At 42.4% G+C, this 14,505-nt stretch overlaps 1 protein-coding gene and 1 pseudogene across 1 annotated transcript in view; both read left to right on the plus strand.

Moving 5' to 3' along the window:
* Nucleotides 1-4,703: 4,703 nt before the first annotated feature.
* Nucleotides 4,704-8,694, plus strand: LOC118372697 (zinc finger protein OZF-like; annotated as a pseudogene).
* A 1,331-nt stretch (nt 8,695-10,025) lies between these two features.
* Nucleotides 10,026-14,505, plus strand: part of LOC118372696 (zinc finger protein OZF-like) — a 16,626-nt gene continuing 12,146 nt past the window's right edge. The window contains exon 1 of the mRNA XM_052519765.1: nt 10,026-10,261. Within this exon, the coding sequence (XP_052375725.1) occupies nt 10,253-10,261 (9 nt within the window). The 5' untranslated portion in view covers nt 10,026-10,252. The remainder of the gene's footprint in view (nt 10,262-14,505) is intronic.

Below are 14,505 nucleotides of genomic sequence, written 5' to 3' on the forward strand. Positions count from 1 at the left end.
GTGAATTGATCGTCCCCCATCTAACTTCAGAGTTTGTTCTGTTAGGTGACCTAAACTGGGATATGCTTAACACCCCGGCAGTCCTACAATCTAAGCTAGATGCCCTCAATCTCACACAAATCATCAAGGAACCCACCAGGTACAACCCCAACTCTGTAAGCAAGGGCACCCTCATAGATGTCATCCTGACCAACTGGCCCTCCAAATACACCTCCGCTGTCTTCAACCAGGATCTCAGCGATCACTGCCTCATTGCCTGTATCCGCTACAGAGCCGCAGTCAAACGACCACCCCTCATCACTGTCAAACGCTCCCTAAAACACTTCTGTGAGCAGGCCTTTCTAATCGACCTGGCCCGGGTATCCTGGAAGGACATTGACCTCATCCCGTCAGTTGAGGATGCCTGGTCATTCTTTAAACGTAACTTCCTCACCATTTTAGATAAGCATGCTCCGTTCAAAAAATGCAGAACTAAGAAGAGAGACAGCCCTTGGTTCACTCCAGACCTGACTGCCCTCGACCAGCACAAAAACATCCTGTGGCGGACTGCAATAGCATCGAATAGTCCCCGCGATATGCAACTGTTCAGGGAAGTCAGGAACCAATACACGCAGTCAGTCAGGAAAGCTAAGGCCAGCTTCTTCAGGCAGAAGTTTGCATCCTGTAGCTCCAACTCCAAAAAGTTCTGGGACACTGTGAAGTCCATGGAGAACAAGAGCACCTCCTCCCAGCTGCCCACTGCACTGAGGCTAGGTAACACGGTCACCACCGATAAATCCATCGAAAATTTCAGCAAGCATTTCTCAACGGCTGGCCATGCCTTCCGCCTGGCTACTCCAACCTCGACCAACAGCTCCGCCCCCCGCAGCTCCTCGCCCAAGCCTCTCCAGGTTCTCCTTTACCAGAATCCAGATAGCAGATGTTCTGAAAGAGCTCCAAAACCTGGACCTGTATAAATCAGCTGGGCTTGACAATCTGGACCCTCTATTTCTGAAACTATCCGCCGCCATTGTCGCAACCCCTATTACCAGCCTGTTCAACCTCCCTTTCATATCGTCTGAGATCCCCAAGGATTGGAAAGCTGCCGCAGTCATCCCCCTCTTCAAAGGGGGAGACACCCTGGACCCAAACTGTTACAGACCTATATCCATCCTGCCCTGCCTATCTAAGGTCTTCGAAAGCCAAGTCAACAAACAGGTCACTGACCATCTCGAATCCCACCGTACCTTCTCCGCTGTGCAATCTGGTGTCCGAGCCGGTCACGGGTGCACCTCAGCCACACTCAAGGTACAAAACGATATCATAACTGCCATCGATAAAAGACAGTACTGTGCAGCCATCTTCATCGACCTTGCCAAGGCTTTCGACTCTGTCAATCACCATATTCTTATCGGCAGACTCAGTAGCCTCGGTTTTTCGGATGACTGCCTTGCCTGGTTCACCAATTACTTTGCAGACAGAGTTCAGTGTGTCAAATCGGAGGGCATGCTGTCCGGTCCTCTGGCAGTCTCTATGGGGGTGCCACAGGGTTCAATTCTCGGGCCGACTCTTTTCTCTGTATATATCAATGATGTTGCTCTTGCTGCGGGCGATTCTCTGATCCACCTCTACGCAGACGACACCATTCTATATACTTTCGGCCCGTCATTGGACACTGTGCTATCTAACCTCCAAACGAGCTCCAATGCCATAAAACACTCCTTCCGTGGCCTCCAACTGCTCTTAGACGCTAGTAAAACCAAATGCATGCTTTTCAACCAATGGCTGCCTGCACCCGCATGCCCGACTAACATCACCACCCTGGATGGTTCCGACCTTCAATATGTGGACATCTATAAGTACCTAGGTGTCTGGCTAGACTGCAAACTCTCCTTCCAGACTCATATCAAACATCTCCAATCGAAAATCAAATCAAGAGTCGCCTTTCTATTCCGCAACAAAGCCTCCTTCACTCACGCCGCCAAGCTTACCCTAGTAAAACTGACTATCCTACCGATCCTTGACTTTGGCGATGTCATCTACAAAATTGCTTCCAACACTCTACTCAGCAAACTGGATGCAGTTTATCACAGTGCCATCCGTTTTGTCACTAAAGCACCTTATACCACCCACCACTGCGACTTGTATGCTCTAGTCGGCTGGCCCTCGCTACATATTCGTTGCCAGACCCACTGGCTCCAGGTCATCTACAAGGCCATGCTAGGTAAAGCTCCGCTTTATCTCAGTTCACTGGTCACGATGGCAACACCCATCTGTAGCACGCGCTCCAGCAGGTGTAGCTCACTGATCATCCCTAAAGCCAACACCTCATTTGGCCGCCTTTCGTTCCAGTACTCTGCTGCCTGTGACTGGAACGAATTGCAAAAATCGCTGAAGTTGGAGACTTATCTCCCTCACCAACTTCAAACATCAGCTATCTGAGCAGCTAACTGATCGCTGCAGCTGTACATAGTCTATTGGTAATAAATAATAATAATAATAATATAATAATATGGTCTATTGGTAAATAGCCCACCCATTTTCACCTACCTCATCCCCACAATTTTTATTTATTTACTTTTCTGCTCTTTTCCACACCAATATCTCTACCTGTACATGATCATCTGATCATTTATCACTACAGTGTTAATCTGCTAAATTGTAATTATTTGCCTACCGCCTCATGCCCTTTGCACACATTGTATATTGACTCCCCTTTTTTTTCCTACTGTGTTATTGACTTGTTAATTGTTTACTCCATGTGTTGTCTGCTCACACTGCTATGCTTTATCTTGGCCAGGTCGCAGTTGTAAATGAGAACTTGTTCTCAACTAGCCTACCTGGTTAAATAAAGGTGAAATAAAAAATAAAATTGCAGGAACTGCTGACACACTCCAGCCACATGAGGTCTAGCATTGTCTTGCATTAGGAGGAACCTAGGGCCAACCGCACCAGCATATGGTCTCACAAGGGGTCTGAGGATCTCATCTCGGTACTTATTGGCAGTCAGGCTACCTCTGGCGAGTACATGGAGGGCTGTGCGGCCCCCCAAAGAAATGCCACCCCACACCATGACTGACCCACCGCCAAACCGGTCATGCTGGAGGATGTTGCAGGCAGCAGAACGTTCTCCACGGCGTCTCCAGACTCTCACGTCTGTCACATGTGCTCAGTGTGAACCTGCTTTCATCTGTGAAGAGCACAGGGCGCCAGTGGCGAATTTGCCAATCTTGGGGTTCTCTGGCAAATGCCAAACGTCCTGCACAGTGTTGGGCTGTCGTAAGCACAACCCCCACCCGTGGACGTCGGGCCCTCATACCACCCTCATGGAGTCTGTTTCTGACCGTTTGAGCAGACACATGCACATTTGTGGCCTGCTGGAGGTCATTTTGCAGGGCTCTGGCAGTGCTCCTCCTGCTCCTCCTTGCACAAAGGCGGAGGTAGCGGTCCTGCTGCTGGGTTGTTGCCCTCCTACGGCCTCCTCCACGTCTCCTGATGTACTGGTCTGTCTCCTGGTAGCGCCTCCATGCTCTGGACACTACGCTGACAGACACAGCAAACCTTCTTGCCACAGCTCGCATTGATGTGCCATCCTGGATGAGCTGCACTACCTGAGCCACTTGTGTGAGTTGTAGACTCTGTCTCATGCTACCACTAGAGTGAAATCACCGCCAGCATTCAAAAGTGACCAAAACATCAGCCAGGAAGCATAGGAACTGAGAAGTGGTCTGTGGTCATCACCTGCAGAACCACTCCTTTATTGGGGGTGTCTTGCTAATTGCCTATAATTTCCACCTGTTGTCTATTCCATTTGCACAGCATGTGAAATGTATTGTCAATCAGTGTTGCTTCCTAAGTGGACAGTTTGATTTCACAGAAGTGTGATTGACTTGGAGTTACATTGTGTTGTTTAAGTGTTCCCTTTATTTTTTTGAGCAGTGTATATAAAGTTCATATTAACTGACTGCTATTATCTCATAGAACAAACGTTTAAGATCTCCTCAAGCCTGTGCCAAATGTATCTCATTTCCGAGTTTCAAGACTACAAGCTGGCGAGCTCGTATAGCTCGAAATGATTGGTTGACGGTAAGTGGGGGCGGTACTTCCTGTATAAACACAAACTCCCTTCCTTGACTACTTCCTTCCAGCACTGTGTATCAGGGAGATTCCTAGATGTGAGAAGTGTGCAGGAGGACCTGAGAGAAAGGAATGTGTAGTATTGATGTAAAAAGTTGTGTGTATAAACTGTAGGGGTACACATGGTGCTGGAGATCAGATGTGTCCAGTGAGAGAAAGACAGGTTGAGGTTACCAGGATCACAGTAGTGCAGAAGGTGTTGTATGCTGAGGCAGCGAAGAGAGTAGTAGAGGAAGATGGGTCCAGGGTGAAGGATCCTGAGAGGATCCCTGTGATTAGGCGGAGGTCAATAGAGAGTTATAGGAATAACATGCTTCAGTAAGTTTTGGCCAAGTTCATGGCCATGGTTGTCAACTGTACCACAGTAATAGAATGTAAAACACAGTGGATAGATGTTGTGGTGGCAGCTGTTGAGAAGTACTTGGGTGTACAATATTTTACTGCAGAATTACAAGGTGTTTTGAAGGATAATATCCTGTCCTCCCAGGCTTATGGACTGGTGTTGAATCAGAGGGCCAAAGTAGTGGAATAATGGTGTTTAAATGGGTGTAGGGTTAGTTGGTTTTTCACAAAGTGTAATGAATTCATACTACAGAATAGTAGGCTGATACACAGCCAACACACTAGGTGGGAAAGTGCACCTATAGTCATTGTTTTGCGGACCGCCATAACACTAAAGAAGAAGAAGACCACTTCCTTCTAAACATCTCTGGATCTGGTCTGTAAAGCGGAAGAATTATAAATCAATCCAATTTTATTGGTCACATACTTGTGTTTAGCAGATGTTATAGCGGGTGTAGCGAAATGCTTGTAACACACTGACTACTTCGGAGGTTGCATTGCAGTAAATGCTGCATGGTTCGCAGCACGTATAGCTTGTAATTTGGTATTTTTTAGGCTACACTTACTGGGCCTCAGACAATTAAAACTCTCTGGAATCTCGGAAGAGGACGTTGTTCCAACAGACTCTGGGGTAGAGGTAGACGATAACAGTATTTTTGGTGAATAGGGTGTTGGACGTTTTCTTGACTTTAATAGATACAAATCTTATCCAGGATCTTTCTGAAGTAAGATTAGGCTACATCAGACATATATTTGTCACAATGTAAGTCGAGTGTTGATATTTAAATGTACGTTCGTTCTGGTCTAGCTTTATCTGAACGCGGTAACAAAGAAAGTAACTAGTGTAGGCGAGCTACAGATTTACTGTCACGTTTTTTATTTGAAGAAAGAACGGCTTCAACGATGGATCGGGTAAGTTATGTCGACTTATTAACAGTTTTCCTACTGTGGTGTATAACATGTCTAGTTTAATCATCTTTGACGATGTTCCTGTCATTTGTTAACAATACATTTAACTATCATTTAATCAAACTGCTAAAAACTGATAAGCAAAATTATCAAGTGTCAAGTTTACATACAGTATTTATTTATTTTTAATGAAATTTGAAGTGATATAGTGTACAATGTACTGCTGAAATACTTGAGTGGTAAATTACAATTTATTACACTCATGTTCTGAATGTTGACAGTTTTAAATGTGGATGCTGTTACAGTAATAAGACAAGTGGATCTTGAGCAATGTTGCATGGGGCAGAAATTGCACCAGGCTACACCCATACCTTTTTACTGTAGGTTTCTACTACATGTTACAATACCCCTGATCTGATGGTTTCTTCTATGTATTTACTGTATAAGGATACTGAAACTATGAGACTGACATTTTCTCAACATTCTCCAAGTGGGATAACTAGCAGCAGTAGTTCTGGTGTTTAGGTTTTTCATCACTGGTTATTTGAACAACATGATTTAGCAGGTGTTACCATCTTTCACACGTTGGAAGGGGAGGCGACATCTACATCTTGAAAGAGGGGGTGGAGCTTTTCGTTTCTGTTCTGCTCTTTGTTCTACCATCAAGTTTTATTCGTTTTTACATTTTGTAAAAAATATTCCATTTCTATTTTGAAAAATTAGCCAAAGTGAAATATACAAGACATTTGTGGAAAGTAGTGAATTGTTACACACTTCAGGAGAAAGGAGGTATTATAAGGATGCAGCCATCAATCAGAGATTTAGACTAATCAAATGTTTGGTCTAATGATATTCTATGTACAATACTTCCTGTGGTCACCAGGACAGAGCTAGTCCGTCCCCCTCCACCCTGCCAGAGTCCCCTGGTCACAACTCTCCTGGTAGCGCCTTACTGCTGGATCTGAAGAGGGTTTCTGTGCTGCTGGTCGACTGCAGGAAAACACCAGGGCAGAGTGGAACTGTGAGAGAAGGACACGAGGAGGGGGAGGGAGATGGAGATCTGATTTCATCAAGTATGAACAATGGGGGGTGTGGATTAGACTACAATCTGATTCTGCATCTTCTGTTAATTGATTGAAAAACAGTAAACACTCAGTGGCCAGTAAATTCAGTCCGATGTACCTAATAAATTGTTTGATGATAAGGGCAGCAGGTAGCCTCGTGGTTAAGAGTGTTGGGACACTAATCAAAAGGTTGCTTGTTCCAATCTCTGAGGCGACAAGGTGAAAAATCTGTCTGTGCCCTTGAGCAAGGTACTAAACCCTAATTGCTCTTGATAAGAGCGTCTGCTAAATAATAAAACAATAAAAAATAAAAAGTTTTGGAAATATGGGTCCATATACAAATACTAACTATTCAAGGTCTTTATTTTACAGGGGACACCCCTAACCATCGTTCTCTTAGTGGGAGGGGCTTATCGTCTGGGGAGCCTCAACATGTTGATGAGGAGACAGAGAAGAGTCTCTCCAGATCAGAACATCTTAAGAAACACCAGCAGGGACACACAGGGAAGAAACCTCACCACTGGTGCTCTGACTGTGGGAAGAGTTTCACAAGCCAGAGTGGCTTCATTATTCACTGTGATCAGTGTGGGAAGAGTTTTGCTGGTTCTAACACCTTCAAATCTAATGTAAGAATTCATACAGGGGAGAAGCCTTATAGCTGTGATCAGTGTGGAAAGAGCTTTGCTGTAGCTTCCGCCCTGATTATACACCAGCGTGTACACACAGGAGAGAAGCCTTATAGCTGTGATCAGTGTGGGAAGAGCTTCAATCAGTCAGGCCACCTGACTACACACCAGCTAATACACACAGGAGAGAAGCCTTATAGCTGTGATCAGTGTGGGAAGAGCTTCAATCAGTCAGGCCACCTGACTACACACCAGCTAACACACACTGGAGAGAGAACCTATGTCTGTCTATGTGGGAAGAGCTTTGCTCTAGCTTCCACCCTGACTGTACACCAGAGAACACACACTGGAGAGAGGCCTTATAGCTGTGATCAGTGTGGAAAGAGCTTTGCTGTATCAGAAAAACTAACTAGACACCAGCGAATACACACAGGAGAGAAGCCTTATAGCTGTTATCAGTGTGGGAAGAGCTTTGCTCAATCAGACAATCTAACTAGACACCAGCGGATACACACAGGAGAGAAGCCTTATAGCTGTGATCAGTGTGGGAAGAGTTTTGCTGCATATAACACCTTTAAATATCATCTGAGAATTTATGAAGGGGAGAAGCCTTACCGCTGCCTTGATTGTGGGAAAAACTTTGTTAATGCAGGAGCCTTAACCATACACCAGCGTGTACACACAGGAGAGAAGCCTTATAGCTGTGATCAGTGTGGAAAGAGCTTTGCTGTAGTTTCCTCCCTGACTAGACATCAGGTAACACACACTGGAGAGAAACCTTACAGTTGTGATCAGTGTGGAAAGAGCTTTGCTGTAGCTTCCTCCCTAACTAGACACCAGGTAACACACACTGGAGAGAGACCTCATCTCTGTCTATGTGGGAAGAGCTTTGCTCTAGCTTCCACCCTGACTGTACACCAGAGAACACACACTGGAGAGAAGCCCTATAGCTGTGATCAGTGTGGAAAGAGCTTTGCTGTATCAGAAAAACTCATTAGACACCAGCGAATACACACAGGAGAGAAGCCTTATAGCTGTGATCATTGTGGAAAGAGCTTTACTCTGTTAGGGACCCTGAATTCACACAAGCAAACACACACTGGTGAGAAAGAAGCCTTATATCTGTGATCAGTGTGGGAAGCGTTTCAGTCAGTTATGGACCCTTTATTCACACCAGTGAAGACACACTGGAGAAGGAGCCTTTGGTCTGTCTAGGTGGGAAGAGCTTTGTTTATTTAGGGGCAATGAGAAAACAACAGAAAGCACAAACATGCTCTATTTCATCTCCCTCCCTTCTGGCACCGTTTCCAGATCCCTAAATAAAAGGATCAAATCAAATGTATATCTATAGCTCTTCTTACATCAGCTGATATCTCAAAGTGCTGTACAGAAACCCAGCCAAACACCCCAAACAGCAAGCAATGCAGGATCAGTAGAAAACATCTAGTGAACAGTCATATCCATCTCCCATTCTTAAACAGTTGCCTCAGTCTGATCACCATGGTAACCTCTGTGCAGCATAATATGCAGTTCTGATCTAGGATCAGGTCTCCCCTGTGTCTATGTAATATCACACATTGATCTACATGGATAAATGTTATCATAGGAAATGTTATAGGGAACTTGTGTGTTGGAGGGGGGTGTTGATAATTGTATCTTCTTTCATGTACTCATGATACTATTATTATTAAATTTCATTATGTAGAATAATGTTTCAACAATAGGTGTATATTCATGTATTCAATTGATCAATACATTCAATCCAATTATCTTCTAAACAAGAAGTTATCACTTAAATGGTGTATTTTATAAATCTGTATTGATTAAAATGATCCTAAATCTAATCCATAATATATTGGATAATTATTTCCATGAGTTCAAGACAAGATCTCTGCATACTGTGTCTTGTAACAACGGTTAATGTAATAACTTTTAGATTTATAATGTAATAAAACTGGTAAATGTAACATCTTGTTGGTTAATATGTTGAAATGTTGTCTAATAACCTTTTCCACTTAATGTAATAAGTTATTGGTATCAGGTCACAACTTTTTTTTATGAATAACGTAATAACTTAAACCGATCATGTAATAACACCTAAACCAATGTTTAATGTTTACTTCACCAATGTTAATGCACATACCACCCTCCACCAATAACAAACCCACACACACAAACCTATGCCCTTGTACTCTTACACAAACAAGCACACAGTTATAGACACATACATTGATTTAATTTTTAAAAATTAACAATTCATCTGTAGTTCTTATAGTCAATGAGACAGGGGGCTCGGTCGGGCAAGAGAAAGGAGGATTGGGAAACTGCAAATAACAATAAGCTGAACTCCGCTTAGCAGAAACATCTTTGTATTAGCAACTATTAATGATTAGTTTATATTGTGTTAAAGTTAAGGGACGTCACCCTGCGAGGGGTGAACCATAGTAGGGGATATAAAGAGAACACCATCTTGAGAACTGAGTGTCTTGTTTGTAAATTGCTGTAAGTGTAAACTCCGGGTTGCAAACCATATTAAACAAACTAACCTCTGATTCCTGTGGTCACTTGTGGTCTGTGGTCACACCCTATAAAGGCCATGAGCTCATTTGAAAGACAACAGCAAAGAATTTATCTAACCAAGCTGTTTTTGTTGTTTCTATAAATACCTTAGATTTGTGATTTTAGATTTTATTTCCATATATAAAAACAATACAACCACACGTGGACATAATGCATTTACTATCATTCAGGATGATACTAAAACAGTGAAACATGTCATGTACAGTTTAAATAGATTCATGATGTAATACAAAAGTATTTTCTAGCATAATGACTCCCTAAACCGCCTCACCCACTTGAAGAGAGGTGTTGATGACTATATACAGTAGGTGGCGGCACCTTTTAAACACCTCAGAAGAAGCTGAAAAGCATCAACAGGAAGTACTTTGTTATCATCCTCTATCTAGTTTTCAAACCAAACACATTACCACGGGCTTTTGCAGGATGTTTCTAATGTAAGATTAGTCTAAAAGAGACGTTCATTTGTCACAACTTAAATGGAGTTTTGATATTTATGAAGTTGTGGTCGAGCTTTTCTTTATCTGAACGCTGTGACTAAGAAAGTAACTGTAGCATACACATTTAGTGTCTTTTTAAAAATAGTTTAGAAAGAATACAGTAACGTCAGCTTCCACGATGGATCGGGTAAGTTTGGTTGACTTTTATTAATAGTATACCTATTGTGGTGTTTTAAATGTTTAGGTCCAGTTTTCACGTGTGATCTTCCACATCCATGAATTCGATTTGAACAGCCGGAGAAAATAAACCACGGTGGTAATTTCAGCCAAGTAGCCTACTAGCTCATCGCACACAGATGGATGAAACAAGGCAATGCGCAACAAGCAGGTAAAGTCAGAACCAGGGAGAAATAATTAGGAATCGCCGACACCGATTATGTATATAAACCCTGGATTGTTGATGCTATATATTTGCCATTGAGAGGCTTTGAAGGCACCGGTTAAGTTATTTGAACACCTCAAATTGTTTCTCCAGATGTCAGTTCGACCACACAGCGTTTATACACTAATTTGTTGCGCCCAAATAAAGAAAACGACCATTGAAAATAGGTGATTTTTGTTGCTAGGCTACCAGTTACGGTGCTGTTAGCTTGTGTTGCGCGCGTCTTTATGCGGAAGTAATACAACAATGATAGCAAGTGTCGAAGAATGATATGGAGTTAATATTAGTCAAATTATTGAGCATATCCTCCGCGAAAATAAGCATCAGAAATTGTCCTTATTTAGCATATCTAAAGCTTAAAACATACAATGTAGGCCTACTGTCAGTATTTGTCGTCATATTGAGAAAATAAGATGTCCACATAGGCCTATCACAGGATATTGAATGATTCCATATCCGCCCATAGGAAATGTCCATGTGTGATATTCGGAGTAATCCCAATATCATATGTCTAAAAGAAAATAGTTTCGATATAGTTTTTTACATTAGAACTTGAAAAAACATCGGAACAAAGACATCTGGATTGTTTTGATACAGTTGAAGTCGGAAGTTTACATCCACCTTATCCAAATACATTTGAACTCAGTCTTTCACAATTCCTGACATTTAATCCTAGTAAAAATTCCCTGTTTTTAGGTCACTTAGGATCACCACTTTATTTAAGAATGAGACATTTCAGAATAATAGTAGAGAGAAGGATTTATCAGCTTTTATTTCTTTCATCACATTCCCAGTGGGTCAGAAGTTTGCATTAAAAAATTATCTTTGAAAGACAGGGTCCTGAATAAGGTCCGTTTTCATTTTTTGCTGAGTGTTGCAGTTGAAGTCAGAAGTTTACATACACCTTAGCCAAATGCATTTAAACTCAGTTTTTCACAATTCCTGACATTTAATCATAGTAAAAATTCCCTGTCTTAGGTCAATAAGGATCACCACTTTATTTTAAGAATGTGAAATGTCAGAAAAATATTCCCAGTGGGTCATAAGTTTACATACTCTAAATTAGTATTTGGTAGCATTGCCTTTAATTTGTTTAACGTGGGTCAAACGTTTCAGGTAGCCTTCCACAAGCTTCCCACAATAAGTTGGGTGAATTTTGGCCCATTCCTCCTGACAGAGCTGGTGTAACTGAATCAGGTTTATAGGCCTCCTTGCTCGCACACGCTTTTTCAGTTCTGCCCACAAATTGTCTATAGGATTGAGGTCAGGGCTTTGTGATGGCCACATGTATCTTAACTTTGTTGTCCTTAAGCCATTTTGCCACTACTTTGGAAGTATGCTTGGGGTCATTGTCCATTTGGAAGACCCATTTGCGACCAAGCTTTAACTTCCTGACTGATGTCTTGAGATGCTGCTTCAATATATCCACATAATTTTTCTACCCTCATGATGCCATCTATTTTGTGAAGTGCACAAGTCCCTCCTGCAGCAAAGCACCCCCACAACATGATGCTGCCACCCCCGTGCTTCACGGTTGGGATGGTGTTCGTCGGCCTGCAAGCCCCCCCCTTTTTCCTCCAAACATAACGATGGTCATGATGGCCAAAACTTGATATTTTTGTTTCATCAGACCAGAGGCCATTTCTCCAAAAAGTACAATCTTCGTCCCCATGTGCAGTTGCAAACCATAGTCTGCTTTTTTTTATGGCAGTTTTGGAGCAGTGGTTTCTTCCTTGCTGAGCAGCCTTTCAGGTTATGTGGATATAGATACTTTTGTACCTGTTTCCTCCAGCATCTTCACAAGGTCCTTTGCTGTTGTTCTGGGATTGATTTGCACTTCTTCGCACCAAAGTGCGATTGTTATGAAAACTTAAAATCGGCCCTTATTAATCGGCATGCTGATCGGTCGACCTCTAGTCATAATACCCATAAAACCTAGAGGTCAAAAAAGGAAATGTTTCCAATTGTTTTTCCACCATGTAGAGAAATAGTAATGGCATCTATTTTCGTCACTAATTTTGCCATGGTTATGCCATTTTTATAGGGTGTTTGGATAAATGCCAAAAATAAGGTCTGTCGTAAACACAGGTTTAGGAGATCTTATAGGTTTTGTTCTACAATCTTTATCAGTTAACGTCACTTCTTGTGAATGTTGAAGAATGTATGTAATAAAAAAAAAGCATATAAATCATAAGGTCATATTAACTGACTGCTATTATCTCATAGAACAAACGTATAAGATCTCCTCAGCCTGTGCTAATCTTATTTTCGGTATTTATTCCAAAACCCACATTTTTCCCATTGGTATGGATGAACGAGCCAAAGGTAACTAATTTTTTTGTTTTAATTCTACAAGCTGGCGAGATCTAAAGCTCTGTTTAGCTCAACATGGAAATGATTGGTTGACGGTAAGTTGATGTAAAAAGTTGTGTGTATAAACTGTAGGGGTACACATGGTGCTGGAGATCAGATGTGTCCGGTGAGAGAAAGACAGGTTGAGGTTACCAGGATCACAGTAGTGTAGAAGTTGTTGTATGCTGAGGCAGTGAAGAGTACTAGAGGAAGAAGGGTCCAGGGTGAGGGATCCTGAGAGGATCCCTGTGATTAGGCTGAGGTCACTAGAGTGACAGGAATAACATGCTTCAGTAAGATCTATTTTTTGGAGTTCATGGCCATGGTTGTCAACTGTACCACAGGAATAGAATATAAAACACAGTGGATAGATGTTGTGGTGGCAGCTGCAGAGAACTTGGGTGTACAATATTTTACTGCAGAGTTACAAGGTGTTTTGAACAATAATATCCTGTCCTCCCAGTCTGCTGGCCTGGTGTTGAGTCAGAGGGCCAAAGAAGTGGAATAATGAGGTTTTAGTAGGTGTAGGGTTAGTTGGTTGGGCATTTTTTTCACAAAGTGTAATTGACTCATGTTACAGAATAGTAGGCTGATAAACAGACAAATCAGTAGGTAGCGCCATGCACCTATTACCATTTTTAGCGAACCGCCATAATACCAAAGAAGAAGACCGTTCCTTCACAGTCTGCTCTGCAGGAAGTATTACCGCAAATCACAAAGATAACAGGGCTAATCTAATCATCGAGGTTTAGTCTTTTTTATTTTACCTTTATTTAACTAGGCAAGTCAGTTAAGAACAAATTCTTATTTTCAATGACGGCCTAGGAACAGTGTGTTAACTGCCTGTTCAGGGGCAGAACGACAGATTTGTACCTTGTCAGCTCGGGGATTCAAACTTGCAACCTTTCGAGCAAGTGACGTCACCGATTGAAACGCTAACTAGCTCGCTGTTTCACATCCGTTACACTAGGCAACCTGACTAAAATGCTTGTTTGAAAGCCTTTAATTCATGACCAACGATGCGCTAGTCCAGCATGATGTTTGAAAGCCTTTAATTCATGGCCAGCATGATGTTTGAAAGCCTTTGATTCATGGCCAACGATGCGCTAGTCCAGCATGATGTTTGAAAGCCTTTAATTCATGGCCAACGATGCGCTAGTCCAGCATGATGTTTGAAAGCCTTTAATTCATGGCCAACGATGCGCTAGTCCAGCATGATGTTTGAAAGCCTTTAATTCATGGCCAACGATGCGCTAGTCCAGCATGATGTTTGAAAGCCTTTAATTCATGGCCAACGATGCGCTAGTCCAGCATGATGTTTGAAAGCCTTTAATTCATGGCTAACGATGCGCTAGTCCAGCATGATGTTTGAAAGCCTTTGATTCATGGCCAACGATGCGCTAGTCCAGCATGATGTTTGAAAGCCTTTAATTCATGGCCAACGATGCGCTAGTCCAGCATGATGTTTGAAAGCCTTTAATTCATGGCCAGCATGACGATGATTCGCTAGTCCAGCATGATGTTTGAAAGCCTTTAATTCATGGCCAACGATGCGCTAGTCCAGCATGATGTTTGAAAGCCTTTAATTCATGGCCAACGATGCGCTAGTCCAGCATGATGTTTGCCCCTTTTCAAAT

The sequence above is a fragment of the Oncorhynchus keta genome, chromosome 5 (assembly GCF_023373465.1).
Source record: "Oncorhynchus keta strain PuntledgeMale-10-30-2019 chromosome 5, Oket_V2, whole genome shotgun sequence".
Taxonomy (NCBI): domain Eukaryota; kingdom Metazoa; phylum Chordata; class Actinopteri; order Salmoniformes; family Salmonidae; genus Oncorhynchus; species Oncorhynchus keta.